We start from the raw sequence: 18,525 nt of genomic DNA, 5'->3' as shown, positions 1-18,525 counted from the left end.
TTGTGACAACACAAAATGTTTCTACACATTGCCCAGTGTTCCCTGTTGGTGCAGATTCATTTCTAGTTGAGGACCACTGGTTTAGGAAAATATATATGCACAGCATAGATTTATTTTTTCACCTCCTTTAAGCCACAGATCACTTCTTAGGCTTCTCTTTATCATTTTCTCTTAGGAGTAATAGTTCTATTTACCATATTTAGACTTTACCTAAACATTTATTGGATTAGGGAGGAATAAAAACTTGTACATTTAAGTGTATTTTTTAATTTCTGTTTTATATTATGAGAAATCATTGAATACTTACTATGTGGAAAGCACAGTTATAGGGGTTTCGCCTTTGGGAAAGTCAGAGATACTAGAGAAAGACGTTTAAGTCACTAAGAGCAGATGAACTGGTAAGTGCTATGTTAGAGGAACCAAGTACTGTGTAAGTATAGGGAAGAAGAACTTCCAGTAGAGGTAGAGGTGGGTGAGGAAGTGAGGCATTTTGGAGAAGGTGAGATTTGATCTGGGTTTTGAAAGATGGACTTTTAAAAGTAGATACTGGGCAAATTGATATTTCATGCAAGAGGAACATATCATGGTTCCTTTATTCCAAATACATTAAAAAAAAATTCATTCACTCCCATGTAATACATTCTGGCCAGACCTTTCTAAGTTCTCCCTAGAAAAGATAGGTTATGGACAGAGTAGAGATGTGGAAGTGGAATTCTGAAGACTTTATGGGGAAAGTGGTTTGATTAGAGTCCTGCAGAATCTCTTTATTGTTTTTTTGGTTTTTTGAACCCGGTTTATCCAATCCTCCTTAATATCACTTGCCAGACCATTTCCCCTGTAGAGTACCATCCTCCTGTATCTTACTTTAGCTTCACTTTCTTTGAAGACTTCTTATGCACACCAGTGATTTCTGTATTCTTTGAACTTTGTAGCATTTTCTGTCTCTTAATCATTTGGTACTTAAAATTTCCAAGTTTGTAATGATATCCCCCCCCCCCCCTCTCTCTCTCTCTCTCTCTCTCTCTCTCTCTCTCTATATATATATATATATATATATATATATACACACACACACACACACACACACACACACACACATGGATTATCTCTACAGCTAGGCTGAGTGGTAGAGACCATGTCTCAGCATTTTTTAAATACAAAATGTATGTAAGAGGTATTGAATGAAGTTTTTATGCTTTAGTTTTTGTAAAACACAGAATACTTAGAGATACTAGTGGTAGGCTCTGAGAATATAAAAACAGATTTTTGTTCCTGGGGGAAATGGATGCTGTGCATGTATTTCAAATTCAATATAATGAGGCAACTACTATGTTAAACGTTTTCATTTTATGTCATTTAAGAGATGCCGTGACTTTACTGAGGGAAGTGGAACTTTTGTCTGGAGAGTGCAGAGAAAGCTTCTGGAGTTGAAGCCCTTGTTCAGTCTTACAGGATTAGCTATAATAGATGAAGTCAGAAGGGAAGACTATAGTAGGCAGGGAACAAAATGAGTAAATGTTTGGAGCAGTGCATTTGAGGAATTCTAAAAGGTTTGGTATTAGGAATGATAATTCCCTTGATGTAAACATTATGATTAGATCAGACTGGCAGTCAGGTTATGTCATAAATTAAAGAGATTTTGATTAGTCACTCTCTCATCCAGTGTTTCCTTTGGGAGTCTAAGGTTCTTTCTATAAACCTGGTCATTAATCTTATGGGAGCAATTTATGTTTGAATGGCTGATGTTGATTGTACATGTTCCTATTGAATAGGAAGGAATAAAAGAAAGATATGTATGTAATGACTGCAGTACTTCCTTTGAAGCATATAAAGATTTAAATTTTTTTTACTTTAACTTTGAAAGTAGCTTCATCTTTGGCAAAACTTAGTTATTTGGAACATTATTAAATTACTAGAGGCCCAGTGCACAAAATTCATGCACTTGGGGTGGGGTAGGGAGGGGTGGCCTGTGCCCTCTCACAGTGTGGGAGCCCCACAATGGATTGCCCCAAAGAGGTAGGCTGGAGCTTGGGGTGAGGGTTGGGAGGGGCGGAGCCACAGGACCTGCCTCTGCTCTGCGCACAGCCATCTTGTGACTGCATGAGGGCATCATGACCTCAGGGCATGATGACCACCTAGGCTATTATTAGTATAGATTATGTAGGAGATGAGAGTTTTAGTAAATACATGTAATTCTGAAAATATCTTTGAATTGATAGACTTACTTTATAGAATCCTCACCAATTGAGATCAGACATGGAATGGAGGTAGAGGTTAGATAAGGGGGGAAAGACATTAAGTAAAGTCTTTTTGGATTTAACTTTTAAAGTCTCATAAAGAAAATTTCAGACCCTTTTTGATTATTAACACTTTCACAGTTCTTGATGACTTTTTTTTTTTTCTTTCTTTCTGTAGTGTCTTTTAAGTGAAATGCATGATTCTAAAATCTATATTTAAAGAACTGCTGTATTGGTGAATTTAATACCCTCAATCTGTTTTCTGAAAATCCCATTGGTTCACCAACCATTTAAGTTAAATCTTTTTCCCTATGGCTTAGTATTTTACTACGGTATTAGTTAGGCTAATGTATATTAGAATGTGTTTTACTAATAATGCCTCTTAGAAAGGTCATCAATTATTTATGTAGTTTGTTTTTAATCAGGTGCCAACCTAACCAGATTTTCTTTGAGATACTATGTAGTGATGAGATATCTGTAATAAGATAATTAAACTGATGCTGTCAAGTAGTATAATATATGTAATTTAGATGGTTTCCTAGCAAAGCAGCATGTTTTAGTGAATTGGATGAGCAAGGCCTTTGAGTTAAAATTGGCCTAATTTGTAATTAGGTTGTTCCAAGTTCAGATTTCAGCACTGTATAGCAATGTGACCTTGAACCTTTGCTCTGTATTTTCCTATCTATAAACTGACAATGATAGGATTATTGGGAACATTACTTGAGAAGATGTATATATAAAACTCAACATAGTTCCACATAGGTAAAGAGCCTGATTTATGCATTGTATTAATTTTCTGCATTTCTGCACGTATCAGTATTTAACTTATGAACTTGTTAAGGTATCCTTTAAATTGGGTGGGAGCAGTTGTGCCTTAAATAGCTATCGGGTGGTAGAAGGGTCTTTATTGTGAAGTGATCTACTTCATTCTTCAAGGGTACCATTTTACTTTTTAGTAGTACTTTATACTTTTCAAACATTTTTATATGATTTTCTTCTTAGCTCTCCTGTACAGTACTAACCTTAGGTAACTGGATTGGCATTTTGTAGAGGAGGAAAATGATAGTGTATCTAGTTAGTGGCAGAGTTGGGATTGCTTTACTTTTATTTTTCATGGACACTGTACATGTCCTGCTGGAAGGATTGGCTTTAATCTGCTCCCTTTTTGACCACTGCACACATTTGGACAGTGCTCTTAAAAATGAACTTTCCGTTTTGTTATCTGTATTTGCCATTGGCACTGTCAAATAGAATAACGTATATAATTTAGATAGCTTAATTAGTGGTTTCAAATTCATGTATTAAAAAGCATATTTTTTAAAAGTTAATTTTTTAAAAATTTCAAGTGCTGACATAGAACTGGTTCATTTTTATGAAAATGCTATAATGAAGTCTTGTACACACATATCCTTATGTACACTTGAATGACAGGGTATGTATTGTACATTTAAAAGTACTTCCGTTAAGTGTGGTAGGCAGGATAATGTACTTCCCATACCCCCAAAAGAAGTTTACATTTTGATTCCCAGGCTCTAATAATCTATTATGTTACATGGCAAGGGGGAATTAAGGTTGCTAATCAGCTGAGTATAAAATAAAGAGGCTATCGTGGATTATTTGGTAGGCCCAGTGTAATCAAGTATCCTGTAGTGTGGAAAAGGGAGGCAGAAGGGTGTCACAAGCCAAAGAATGCACACACTCTCGAGAACCAGACAAAAGTAAAAATGAATTCTTCCTTAGAGCCTTCTGAAAGCAACACAGTCATAGTGACAGCTTGATTTGACATCACTGGGACCCATTTAGGCTTTTGACTTTCAGACCTGTAAGATAATAAATTTGTGTTGTTTTAAGCCACTGAATTTGTGGTAATCAGTTACATCAACAGTAGTAGATGTAACAGTAATACGTGGTAGATGTTGCAGAAAATTCACACTGCTTATTCTGGCCTTAGCACTATTTAAAAGTATCTGTATCCTTGTATTCCCACTAGTACTGAAGGTTTCTTGCATCTTATTTATTTATTTATTTATTTAGGCAAATTCAATGATGTTTTTATTTGTCTAGTATTTCTCAGAATGCTTTCTACCAAACATTAATTTTCTAGGAAATTCATAGATGTTGGGATTCTCCATATTGTCATGGCAAAAGAAATTTAAGAATCCTGGGTTACACTGGATTCTTATTTAGGGCATCTTATATTTTGTAACATGCTAATGTGATTATGAAACTTTTCAGAGGGAAAGTTTAGTGTTTTCTGAAAATTATGTCACATCTCACAAAATTGATACTTTTTTGGGGGACACTTATTTGAAAATGTGGCTCTCCTTTTTTCGGTTCCTTTCTCTCTTAACTTTCTCTGTAATACAGTGACCTTCACATATGCCCATATCATATCTTAGACCTTGTCATTCTTCAGGATTCTTCTACCTCTAAAACCTTACTTGCAACCATTCTATTTTGACTACAACCTCATCTCCATTAGTCCCACTGCTTCTGTTTGTCTTCTGGTGTATTGGAATCAGAGGGAGAAAGACCACACTAATGAGTTGAAAGAGGTGATTAATTAGGAGGTTCCAGTGAGAAATGATGGGGCCAGAGGGAGTGACTAACGTACATGTTCATAATATCGATACAAGAACCCCGTTGAAGTATGCTTTTCTTGGTAAGGCATGAGTTACTTTCTTTGGCTTTAGACTCAAATGTGGACACAGTTTCTTGAGGTTATTCATTTTGGGTTCACAGGTTCCCAAGTAAGGTAAGATGGAAATAAGAAAATAATTGGGAATCTGAGAATTATGGCCAGGTACTGTAAAATGAGTTTAAAAGTGATATAATGTAATACCGAGCTAATAAAATAACCTTCCAGCTTTCTGCTTTCCTGTTTGTTACTTTCACTGTTTCTTCATACCTGTAATAACAATTAGTCTTTCCACTATTTTTGGCTTCTGGTGTGAAGTTAGATACAGGGGATAGCGGCACTCAGAAATGTGTCACCGTGAGCAGTTCCATCTCATTTTAAATGTTAACAGGGAATTGCTTTCTTTTGTGTGAGGATTTAATTGTTTGTATGTTGCATTTGGGGGATGTATGCAGTATATCCTGATTTGTAGCCCTATAGATATAACCATTAATATAAATCTTTGTGAAACTTTGAAAAGGAATTATGAGTTAATATCCTTTATTTAAAATTGTTTGGTATGTTATCTTAAGATTTTATAAAAAATGATTTTAGAAATCATTTTGACCTGCTTGTTGTCTAAAGCAGTGGTCACCAACCTTTCGGACCTCACGGACCACTAGTGGTCCACAGATCACTGGTTGGCGACTGCTGGTCTAAAGGGCTTCTTAATGTTTATGCTCTAGACCTCTGCCATATAGGTCCTGGATTAGCTTCAGTCACCTGTAGTAATCTATTGCCTGTAAGGCATTTAGTTATTTATTTTTGATGTGTTAAGTAACTGGATTATCTTATTTATTTTTGGAAGATACAGTGATGGTTGCAAAGAATGCTTTTTAAAAAAGTGTTGGGTCTAGTAGGGCTGAAAACCCATTATTCTGGCATCTTTCATCTAATGTGAAATTTTAATTGAAGAGAAATAGTCTTCCAGTTGTTGATAGCTTAATCTAACTCATAGGTTAGATTTTGGACTTACCCATGTTCTGTCGGAGGTTTCAGGTTTTGTATTTCTGTAGAATTATATAATGTACTGTATATACTAGGTAGATCCCAATCTGAAGAAAACAAAATCTGATTAAGAGAGCCAAGTAAATTGATCATGGACTTCTTTAATTGACTGTATGAAATGGTAGATTTAAAAAGAAGTATGTTGCCCAGCCAGTGTGGCTTGGTGTTTGAGTATTGACCCATGCACTAAGGTCACAGGTTTGATTCTCAGTCAGGGCATATGCCTAGGTTGCCAGCAAGATCTTCAGGAGGCAGCCCATTGATATTGATGTTTCCCTCTCATTGATATTTTTCTCTCTCTCCTACCCTCTTCCTTTCTAAAATCAATAAAATCATATTTAAAAAAAAAGTATTCCTAGTTATCAGATGAAAAACTTTTAAACTTTTTCTGGAAGGCCTTTTAAATGATTATCAGTTTGAGAAGCCTTGAATTTTTATGGTCTTAGCCTTTCCATACTGTTTAGTCCAAATTAATATAAGCTTATTTGAGCAACTTGTCTGGGAGGTGCTGTCAGGCATTGCATATACAAGGTAGAGGAGGAAATGTGTAAACAAGTATCTTCATTATAGTGCATACAATAATAGAAGTGGGCATTAAGAAGCACTGGGAGTAAAAACTCTGGGGAGGGAGGGCATGTATTGGGGGGCCAATGGTAAGATATGTACACATATAATACCTTAATAAAAAAATGAGAGAGAAAAAAAAAAAGATGCACTGGGAGTGCTTGGCTAAGCAAGGTCCCTTACTGAAGTTGCTAAGTCTTAAAGTATAAGAAAGGGTTAATCTGACAGGAAAGAAAGAGGGCAGGTTGAGTGAAAAAGCATGAATAAGACACTGAGGGGCAAAATAGCAAGGAACTAAAAAACTAATTCAGTTTTATTGGGTCATAAAGTATAAAGTGGGGAGTTGTGGGACCTTACATGTTCTGTTAAAGAGCTTGGGTTTTGTCATGAGTTGTTTTCTGTCAGTCTTTTTCACTACAGTACAATTGAAGTCACAGGCAATCGGATACATGCTTTGGAAAAATGGAGATAAAATCTACATAAACCTCTTGTATGCTTAAAATTTCTCTTAAGACTAGTGTTTATTGTTTTAAAAGTATGAATAACTTTGTCTTTTATTCTATAGTTGATTATTAGTGTATCTAGCTCATAGAAATAACCAAATCATTGTTCAGTGAATGAAAATTTAAAAATCTGCCATTACAGCTGATCTTAGGATTTAAGCATTATTTGTATCACCTATAATTGCTTTACATGTTGTTGTGGTGTTGTGTGTTTTTTTAAGTAATTAAACCTGTGGTTTGATTGCTTTACATGTTTTTCCTTCAATAAAGCAGTCCTGTTCGGACCAACATTTGCTCCTGTGTTCCACAGGGCACTCTCATCTTGGTGTACTACAAGAACCCTACTGGGGAACTGGTATCTGTTCTGTAGAGATCACTCTGCTTCAGACAGGGAGGGAGATTAGGATCACATTTTTATCTAAAACCAAAATGCTAGAAATACACAAAACAATTTTAAAATGTGTTTTCTAAGAAACTAAATTTAAAAAAGAAAAAAGCTTTGATATTCTTTCTTTATCTTTGACATGAAATCATTTCAAATAAAGAGAAAATAATTTATATCATGTAGCTCTCTGTTATTATGGGTTAACTCATATTTTCCTCTCCTCTATCTAGAATATCTTAAAACCATTCTACCTTATGAGAAATTGGATGTTCTTGCAGATAGTGGGAGGAAATGTTTCATTTAGTCCCAGATGAGGACCGGAAACTTGAAATCAGAGGAGCATCTGAAATCAAGTGATATTAGGTAGGATAAAAATTAACAGGGTTTCTACATGTTTGTGTTCCTTCTAGAGATGGATGTATTTTAAAGTATTCTTATTCAAAAGTATTCTTGTATGAACACTAACAGAAGAATTAGAGACTTTCCGAAGCATTTGGTATTAGCCAAGATGGGAGTGGGAAGTGCTCAAGACTTTTTTTTTTACTTATGTGATTTCATTAAGAACTTTGGCATAGGTTTACTTTCTCATGAGTATTTGTATCTTATACTCCAAGGAAGTTTTCAAAACATTTACTAAATTAAATTTAAGAAATCTTTGTGTTTATGTATGTCTGAATATTTATGATAAGCCTAAGGACATGTGCTTCATCTTGTAGATTATCCTTCCTACATTTTGGGTTACATGTGTAGCAGTTCATTTGAGTGTAGGGAGCATTAGCTCTTGGTTTTGTTTATCAGCATGGATGCAGTCAGCCTCCTAGTGTGCAAGACAGAGAAGCACTCTCTAACCACACGGTGACTGGTAACTTTTCCCAGTAGCTAGTATCAGTGATAATGACAGGATGTGCTTGATTTCAGAGATGTGGCTTTTAAGTAAGAATTGATAGTTGTCCCTAGAAGTTGATACCATGACAGTGACACATGTAGGACATTTCTCCACCCCATATTATTCCCAAATTCTCCTAGCACATTTCTGTCTAACCTTACCTTTCTCTAACTCATCCTGCCTCTTTTTCAAAGCCAGTTGTCGTTCCAGCCTTATTAAGGACATTCTCATGTCCTTCATCTTTTCCAGAATCATGCTCTATCAATTTTGTTCTCACTTTTTAAAAAAATATATTTTATTGATTTTGTACAGAGAGGAAGGAAGAGAGATAGAGAGTTAGAAACATCGATGAGAGAGTGTCATCGATCAGCTGCCTCTTGCACACCCCCTACTGGGGATATGCCCACAACCAAGGTACCCTTCAGTCCCCAAGCCGACGCTCTATCCATTGAGCCAAACCGGCCTCGGCTGTTCTCACTTTTTTATATCTTCAACTTTCGTTAAACTTAGTACTGGTTTAAATCAACTTAAGAATTGACTCTCATTTGTTCCTCAGCCCCCTGCAGTTTGATGTTTTTTCTGGCAAGGCTATTGTTGACCCGTATTTCATGGAATCCAACACTTTCCAGTCCTTATAGTATTTTTCCACTGCTTTTATTTTGTTGATTTCTTTTTATCTTATTTTCCACACACCACTCTTCTCTTGCCCCTCATATATGTATTTGACAATTTCTTCTTGCTCTTCGTGGGCTTTCTTTCATCTGCCTCTTACAAAAAATAGGGAGCTAGCTCAATCCCTCTACCTTTCTGGGCTATTAACATTTACTTTCATGGTTTTATTTACCATTAATGTGCTGATCACTTCACTACTGTATCTCTAGTCTTGCCATCTCCCCTGTACTTGACACTCATCTCTAAGTGCCTGCTTACACAGCTCCACCTTTTCATACAACCAGCTGTTTAAAATATATCTTATTGATTTTGTACAGAGAGGAAGGGAGAGAGATAGAGAGTTAGAAACATCGATGAGAGAGAGTCATCGATCAGCTGCCTCTTGCACACCCCCTACAGGGGATGTGCCCACAACCAAGGTACATGCCCTTGACCGGAATCGAACCCGGACCCTTCAGTCCCCAAGCCGACGCTCTATCCATTGAGCCAAACTGGTTTCGGCATACAACCAGCTGTTTAATCTGGGAATGATTTTAGACTATTTCTTCTGCTGGTTTTATTTCTAGTTTTTGTGTGTGTGTGTGTGTTTTTTTGTTTGTTTTTTTGAAGGTTTTCTATACATCTGTTGTCTTCCTTTTAGTCTTACCCTTTTAAAATCTATCTTCCATATATCTTCTTGTAAATGTTTAAAAATGCAATTCTGTTAATGCTATGCCCTGTTAATGCTATGCCTAAAACTTAGTACTGGTTTCCTATTAGTTAGGTGGTTCCCAGCCTTTTTTTGGCCATGCCCCACCTAAGCATCTCTAAAGTCCTTATGCCTCCTGTGCTTCCCCCCTCCACCCCCCGACATATATAATTTTTATTCAAAAAGTGAACTCCTATTCACATGGAGGAAGCCTAAAAGTCCATTAATTTGGTCTAAACAAGCTTCCAAAGAACATGGCATCCATGACAGAGTAAAATAAAAGAACGAAAGGACAGTTGAAGAACTAAGGAAGAAATCACTAAGAAATTGTTGTCCTAGCTGGATTGGCTCAGTGGATAGAGTGTTAGTCTGTGGATTAAAGGGTTTCGGGTTCGATTCCAGTCAAGGGCTCATGTCAGGGTTGTGGGCTCGATCCCTGGTAGGGGACATGCAGGTGGCAGTTGATCTATGATTCTCTTTTGTTATTGATGTTTCTAGCTCTCTCTCCTCTCTCCTTTCCTCTCTGAAATCAATAAAACACACACACACCACACAAAAGCCTAAGTGACTGTCCAACCATTTGACTGTTAGCTATGATGTGCATTGACCACCAGGGGGCAGACACTCAATCACTCAATGCACAGGCATGGAAACATGGAACAGACTGATGAATCTCAGAGAGAAAAGGGGTGGGTGTGTAAGGGGGAGATTAATCAAATATTTTTATATGCATACTGCACCAGTGGGGTCTCTTAGCCTGGCCTGCACCCACTTGCAATCTGGTACCCCCCCAGGGGGATGTTGGATTGCTGGTTTTCAGCCCGATACCCCCAGGCCAGGCCAAGGGACCCCACTGGTGCATGAAAACAGGCACTGGGCCTCTAGTATATATATGAAGATAAGTTGTTTAAAAGATAATAATATGAAGTGACATGAAAAAATAGCAAAGTTTTAAAATATAATAGAGAACTGAAATGCATAAATATGTCACAATATATTTACCATATATGAGGCCCCTAGAACCATAAGAAATTCAAACAATTCACTCTTAAACTCATTCTTGAATTGCCTCCCCTTAAAAATCAAATTGCCCTTCTGTGAGGCATGTGCTCCACGTTGGGAACCACTGTATTAGTTGAAAGACAGAATCCAAGCTCCTTAATATGTCATGCGAGACCTTACAATTTGCTGTCTGCCTTGACTCTCTAGCTCACCCCCCCCAGCCTCCTATCTTATGTCTACCTGCTTCACTAGCTTTCCCCCCCCTCCTTTTATTGTTGTGCTACTTTCTCTGCCTGGAAGAAGAATTCCTTCTCATCCTTTGAAATTTCCAGACCAGAATAGGACCTTAATTAAACTATTTACATGTTTTTAAATAAATTATAGAGTGAATGTTGTAGAGTATTGGAGTGTCAGGAGATTAGAAAATTCATGACAAAGTATAAAGTGCCATAGAGAGAAAGCAAGTTAGTATTTTTATTTTACTGAGAAAAGCTTCTTTAGGAGCAACATTTTCCTTAGATGTTCTTTTCTATGAAATTCAACAGTACACCAGCAATACGATTTATTTTTTCTGATTAATTCCATGAGATTTGATGTCTTAGAGATCTATAGATTATGTATGCTGTGTACTTGAGTGTATAAACATACTTAGTAATGTTTGACCTGCTATTTTAGCACAAGTAATTATGATGAGGTTATTATGCTTATGATAATAAATTATGAATTACTTTTAATCTCAATAACAGTACTGTATGGAATTAAGTAAGTAAATTAACTTGAAATGAAACATGGCTTTTATTAAAGTAAAAAAAAAAATACTCTAGGCTTGCTTTCCCAAACAAAAGAGGATTATTCACCTTTCCATAGCAAATGTGAGTTTAGAGGATGTTGGCTTATATTTTTATAATCTGCTCATAGGAGAAAAGGGGGTTGAGAGTTCAGGTAGAGGAATCTTCCATTGTATCTACCCCTGATTTGGAATTATCTTCTATTTTTAAACTGAGAATCTTAATATGTGTCTTAATAACATGTGATCCTATGTTACCTAGCATTGTTATATAAGTGCTCTGTATAATCAAGATATTTGTCAAAGAAGATAACCATTAATTTTAGTGTTTTTCCTCTCGTGACATTATTTTTAAAAATGGTTATAAAATACTAACTATTGAAAGCTCCAGTTCTCTGAGCTATTTATTAGCAAACATTCTAGATTTTTTTTATAATCTTGTATAAGAAAGGGACTGTGATATAATGGTTAGGAATTCACCTTTGGAACCAAACTGAGTTCAAATGCTAACTCTATCACATACTTTCTAACTTGATCTTGGGCATGTTATTTAACCTCTATCTCCCGGCATTTCTTTAGCTATAAGATGGCAATAATAGTTCAGTGTGAATTAAATGATTACTTTATGTAAAGGACTTAGAACAGTGTCTGGTGATAGTAAGTGATATAGTGTTAGCTACCGTGTTTCCCCGAAAATAAGACCTACTTACAGGTTTCCTTCTGAGTGAAATATAAGGCATCCCCCCGAAAATAAGGTCCCCCTCTCCCCCCAAGCTAAACATGAAAGATTTGGTCCACTGATTCTGAAAGAAATGGAGTCACAAGAAATTCACCAGGAAATTCAGGAATTAGATTGTTATGATGATGTTCCAGAAAATGATGACATGATTGTCATTGAATAAATGAATAAATTCTCGATACTGTAGGATTCACAGTTTGTCTGGTTTGTGTTGACAACTACCGTACTACTATACCGTATACAGTTAATAAATTTACTTTATTTTCATTTAACAATAAATGTGTACTGTATTCTTCTTCATGGAAAAATAAGACATCCTCTGAAAATAAGACGTAGCGCATCTTTAGGAGCAAAAATTAATATAAGACACTGTCTTATTTTCGAGGAAACGGTATTTAATAATGCTATTTTTAAAATAATTGAAGCCATGATGATTTTAACTCTTATATTCTTGGTTTATTCATTTTCTTTATTGATCCCTTCAGCTTAAAGTAAGAATATAAAGGAATTCTAGTTGCCACAAATTCTACCAAGAGAAAACATTTTAAAATTTTTACCTCTAAAAAAAAAATTTTTTTTTTAATTTATTTCAAAGAGGAAGGGAGAGGGAGAAAGAATCATTGATCAGCTATCTCCTGCACACCCCCTACTGGGGATCAAGCCTGCAACCCGGGCATGTGCTCTTGACCAGAATTGAACTCAGGACCTCACAGTCTGCAGGCTTACCTCTACCCATTGAGCCAAACCAGCTAGGGCAAAACTTTTACCTCTTGATATAAGCAATGGATATAGGCTATAAACTGTAATGTTAGTTTTTAACAGTATTGGTTTTTAACAAGACCAGTAGGTCAATTGAGGTGCAGTACTTTTTTCTTTATAAAAGTAAAATATAATCAAATAACAATTTTGTGCTAATCTTCATGAAAGTTGGTATAAGATCACATATCTGCTGATTTGGTTTCTTGTATGTTATGCACTGTAAACAAAGAAAACTAATACTTGTGATATAAACAATTCTTAGTTTAACCCTTTTCTCACCTGCCTAAATGGATATATTTGGTACACAGTAAAAAGGAAGAATAAATGGATAAACCTATATGATAAAAGCCTAATATGCTAAGTATCCGGTTGTCTGCTCAACAATCAAAGAGTAATATGCTAATGATATGCTAAGACCGCTCAACCACTCGTTATAACATGCACTGACCACCAGGGGCAGACACTTTGACTGGTAGGTTAGCTTGCTGCCGGGGTCTGGCCAATTGGGACTGAGCAAGAGAGGCTGGACACACCCTGGAGCCCTCCCACGGTACTCCCCGGGTGGCCAACCTCCCACATCTCTCCCCAGTCCCTTGGACTGGCCTGTTCCCTCTTGAAATCCTGGACCCCTCGGGGTGTCGGAGAGCTGGTTTGGGCCAGACCCCATGAATCGTGCACCCGGCCCCTACTGGTATATAAACCTAAGTTGGTTGAGCACAATCCCCAGTGGCATGTGGGAGGCAGCCAACTAATGATTTTCATCATTGATGTTTCTCTCTCTCCTTCCTTCTCTCCTCCCTTCCTCGCCGCCTTCTCTGAGATCAATTAAGATATATTTAAAACAAAAAACAATTTGCAAATTCAGTTAATATGACATGGCCTTTAAACACTAACTTTCTGGTTACATGAAACTGTTTTTTAACAATTCTCTTTGCCACAATATTAACTAATAAAAAGGTTTCTTTACTCTGAGGAAACTATTGATGATTCCTCATGTAGGAAAACTATTTGGTGTGGGAACTTAGATATTTTACTTCTCACTTTATTGAATTTTTTGCAGAGAGGAAGGGAGAGGGATAGAGGACTAGAAACATCGATGAGAGAGAAACATCAACCAGCTGCCTGCTGCACACCCCCCACTGGGGATGTGCCCACAACCAGTGTACATGCCCTTGACAAGAATCAAACCTGGGACCCTTCAGTCTGCAGACCTACGCTCTGTCCACTGAGCCAATCTGGTCTTGGCAGCTTCTCACTTTTTTTTTTTAAATCAAGTAATCCCTAGAGCAGGAGAGGCAAATTTTTTCTGTGAAGGACCAAACAAATGTTTTAAGGCTTGGTGGGCCGGGTGGTCTTTGTCTCTTCAATTCTGCCCTTGTAGCAGAAAGCAGCCATAGACAGTATGTAAATTAATGGGCAGGGCTATGTTTCAGTAAAATTTATTTACAAAAAGTAGATGCAGAGTGAAAGAGGAAATGTGAACCAAGGCTGATGATTACCCTAGAATGAGTTTTACTTGTAGTTTTTCTGATTGAAACTTAGATATTTATTTCCTAACTAGGGGCCCAGTGCATGAAATTTGTGAGGGGGGCGGTCTTCAGCCCAGCCTGAACCCTCTCCATTTGGGGATCCCTTAGGGGATATTCCTGTGGGATCGGGCCTAAACCAGCGGTTGGACACCCCTCTTGCAATCTGGGACTGCTGGCTTCTAACCACTCACCTGCCTGCCTGCCTGATCACCCCTAACTGCTCTCCCCTGCCGGTCTAATCTTCCCCCCAACTGCCTCTGCCTCGACCCCCACCACCTGGCTTTGTCTGGGAGGAATGTCTTTCAGATGTCCAGTTGACTCAGCCTAATTAGCATATTACCCTTTTAGTAATATAGATAGATTATATAGGATAGGATTGTTTAAATGGGTGGGGGACATAGGGCAGCCTTTTTCAGCAGTAGGAGAAGCGTTTGGCAAACAAAAACACAATCCCTAGCTCTAGACTGATAGCCAGCCATATGCACTATACTACCAAACCGGTCATGAAAAAATTGAACCGCTTTCTTACACCTTACACCAAACAGCCGATGTTGTTAAAACCCTTCCTCAGCTCTCACCTTAGGTTCTGCCTTTGCCCTTCACCCAGATTTGGTTCTGATTGGTCAGTTTCTATGCCTGTCAGCATCAAAAGCTCCATCTCCTAGGCAGCCATTTGCTCCTGAAACTTCACCTGGATTTTGTGCTGATCAGTTGGTTTCTATGCCAGTCAGCATCTCTGGGCATATCAAAGAGGTGGGGCTGATCAGCAGCCCCTGAGGAGAGAAAGAGACAACTGCTGATCAACAGCTGGGGATCAGACCCTCCCTCTCTCTGCAGGCCTCTCTCTGGGCCTGATCCACAGCCCCCTCAGCAGTCAGTGCCAGGTCACTGCACCAGCACTGACTTCCAGTGTTTCCTCGAGCCTTGGTCATTATGGACCCTGGCTCTTTTTATGTATATACATACATAATCTTTTTATATACATACATATATTTATATACATATATATATATGTATATATATATATGTATATATATAGAGAGGGAGAGAGAAATAGAGAGAGAGAGAGAGAGAGAGAGAGAGAGAGAGAGAGATGCTAGAGACCTGATGCATGAGAGAGAGAGAGAGAGAGAGAGAGAGAGAGAGAGAGAGAGAGAGATGCTAGAGACCTGATGCATGAATTTCTTGCAAGAGTAGGTCTTCCTTCCCCCCACTGCTGGCACTGGCTTTCTTCTGGAAGCCAGGACCCGGACTTCCCTCTGGCTGCTGCCAGGCACCTAGGACTCAGGCCTTCCTCACAGCCCTGGCTTTGTCTAGAAGGTCATCCGGAAGGACGTCTAGTCTAATTAGCATGTTATGTTTTTATTACCATAGATGAATAGACTAGAGGCCTGGTGCATGAAAATTCATGCATTGGAGTGGGAGTCCCTCAGCCTGGCCTGCCCCCTCTCACAGTCCAGGAGCCCTCAGAGGCGGGAGGCGACCCAGCAATCAGGAGAAGGTGACACCCCATCACCACTGCTGCTGCCACTGCTGGCAGTGCAAGCCTCAGCTGGCCCTGGTTACCTGTGCCTTGAGCTGACCCTGGGAGGCTGGGGGACTTAGGGGACTGGGCACCACTATCCTGTGGCTATCCGCACCACCATCTCTGAGGGTGGGGCAGTCATTTAGCATATTTTCTCCTTATTGACTGTTGGTGCTGACATTTTTGACAACATGAGGGTCAATTATCATGTCTCTCTTTATTAGATAGTATACCTATAATAATAAAAGCGTGATATGCCCAGACTTAGTGCTACTCTGGATGAGAAAGCAGAGGCTCTGTTTGCAGTACCACAAATAGAGCTGCTTACATCCTTATTGTGGTAGATGAGCTCACTTAACGGTGAACTTGTAGTATTAATTTCTGCTGGGTACACCTGCTTTGTTTCTAACTGCTCTTCTCTTTTTCCTTTTTAGGCAGGCAGAAGTCCTGAAGGCTGACATGACAGGTAGTGGCTGCTCCTTTGTTTTTCAGAATTTATTTTATACCATTAAATTAAGCAAAGGATATTTTTACTATATAATTTGAGGCACTTATTTGCTTTAAATATTTATTGTTTTATATTTTGAATTCTTACTTAGATGATGACCAGTCAAGAATTTTCTAGAAGCTGTACTATAAAGGATTGAATATTATTTAATTTACTACAGAGAATCATTTATCTTTTATGAATTATTTATCAATGATTTCAGATATACAGAAAAAAATTCACATACCATATGTTTATATTCTTTGGTATTAGGTTCTTTTTTTTTTTTTTAAGATATTAATTTTTTACAGAGAGGAAGGGAGAGGGATAGAGAGTTAGAAACATTATAAGCCTACTTATTGGAAAGGCTAATGTGCCTTTTAGGACTCTGGCAGACAATATGGCCTCAATTTGAAATTTTGTATAGAAATAGCCTGACTTTCTGATTTCATCTTGCAATATCTCATTTGGCCTCTTGAGCAGTTTAATCACTGTCCGCCATCAGTTCTCATTTACATTAAATAGCAAGTATGGATTGCTCACAAAAGTGTCTTGGCAAGCATCCTACCAATCATTAAAATAATGCTCACTGTCCTGGTTTTATTGGATTGACATATATAGAGTAGGAGTAACACAGAATGCCGAAACAGCTGCTGGATTATGAGCTGATAGGAAGATTTCGTAAGGACAATTGTGAGAATAATTTAAAAAAAAATTTTTAAAGCTACTTTGGACAAATAGAGGTATAGTTGTGAGAGTAAATAGACCAACTTGGCAGTCCATCATTTCAAAGAGGGTGGTTAGTGTGAGAAATATGGCTTCCTATGGTATGAATACATAGAAATCCAAACCCAAAACAAAGGGCTTACCATTCCTTTTTTTTTCCAGCCTTTTTCATTTAATGGTATTATTTTAAAGCTAAAAAACAAATACTAGAAGCATATAGATTTAGTCATTAGTCAAAAGGTGAAAGTTATTTGAAGTGCAGTAGTATAAAACTTCAGCAACCTATGGTATGTACAGCAGGTTTTTACTTTGGGGAATGGGGAGGGGAAGGAATCATTGGTGTGGTACAGTGGTCTTAACTCTCTTTACCCGTCTACTGTTCTGTTTTTGTTTTGTTATTCAGATTCTAAGCTGGGTCCAGCTGAGGTCTGGACATCCAGGCAGGCTCTGCAGGACCTGTACCAGAAAATGCTAGTTACTGATTTGGAATACGCTTTAGACAAGAAAGTAGAACAGGATCTGTAAGTATTATCATTTGGGATGCCCCTGTTGAGATCAAGGATCTCACCAAGACTTTAGGATAGAAAAGAACAATGTGATTGTTTCTTTTTAACCTCTCTTAGAGTAAGCTTTTTCAATGAAAATAAAAAAGAAAAGATATTATAATACTTGTGATTTGCTTAGGGGGGCGGGGACGGTGACAGGGACAAGAGAGATCTTCCGAGTCACCTCTCATTAAGATCTTTAGGGCATTTCATAAAATAAAGATGTGTTTTCTTCCCCTCCCCAACCCCCCCTTAATAAGACTAAAGAAAGATTTTGTATATTTAGGCTATCTCTATTCTTTTCATTTTTATTTTTAATATATATTTTTTTTTATTTTATAGAGAAAAAAGGGGGAGGAAAACATCAGTGGAGAGAAACATCAATTGGCTGCCTCCTGCACACCCCCTACTGGGGATTGAGCCTGAAAACCTGGCATGTGCCCTGACTGGGAATCGAACCGGTGACCTCTTGGTTCATAGGTCAAATGCTCAACCATTGAGCAACTGACCAGGCTGTCGCTCAATGGTTGTTCGTTCTTCCTTTGAGGGGTGAAATGGCAGATAACCAGATTCCCAAGTGAGTAAATAAATGCCTTTTGTGGAAGGCCTTACCTTTTAAATTGAAACAAGGACGTTGGCCTGATGAAAAATTTTAAATCATTTAAGAACATTCTATTTAGTAATGCCCATTTCCCAAAGTTGCAGTGAAGAGTTTTTTAGATCTAGTAATAGAGCTTAATCACAACCACTCAAAATTCATATCTATGATATTAGAGTCAAGGATAAGATTCATCAAAAATTCTAAG

The 18,525-nt window shown here is 37.7% G+C and overlaps 1 protein-coding gene across 4 annotated transcripts in view; it reads left to right on the top strand.

Moving 5' to 3' along the window:
* The window catches only part of SMG7 (SMG7 nonsense mediated mRNA decay factor), a 56,375-nt gene that overhangs the window by 6,723 nt on the left and 31,127 nt on the right, over nt 1–18,525 (top strand). For 2 of the 4 annotated variants that reach the window (XM_036442683.2, XM_036442687.2), the window contains exons 2-4: nt 7,605–7,737; nt 16,396–16,427; nt 17,578–17,695. In XM_036442683.2, the coding sequence (XP_036298576.1) occupies nt 7,685–7,737; nt 16,396–16,427; nt 17,578–17,695 (203 nt within the window). In that variant the 5' untranslated portion in view covers nt 7,605–7,684. The remainder of the gene's footprint in view (nt 1–7,604; nt 7,738–16,395; nt 16,428–17,577; nt 17,696–18,525) is intronic. The other 2 variants (XM_036442684.2, XM_036442686.2) reach the window with 1 other exon arrangement.

The sequence above is a fragment of the Pipistrellus kuhlii genome, unplaced genomic scaffold (genome assembly GCF_014108245.1).
Source record: "Pipistrellus kuhlii isolate mPipKuh1 unplaced genomic scaffold, mPipKuh1.p scaffold_m20_p_18, whole genome shotgun sequence".
Lineage (NCBI taxonomy): Eukaryota > Metazoa > Chordata > Mammalia > Chiroptera > Vespertilionidae > Pipistrellus > Pipistrellus kuhlii.
Note: the sequence above shows the minus strand (reverse complement) of the source record. Positions and strands in the feature narration are given on the sequence as shown.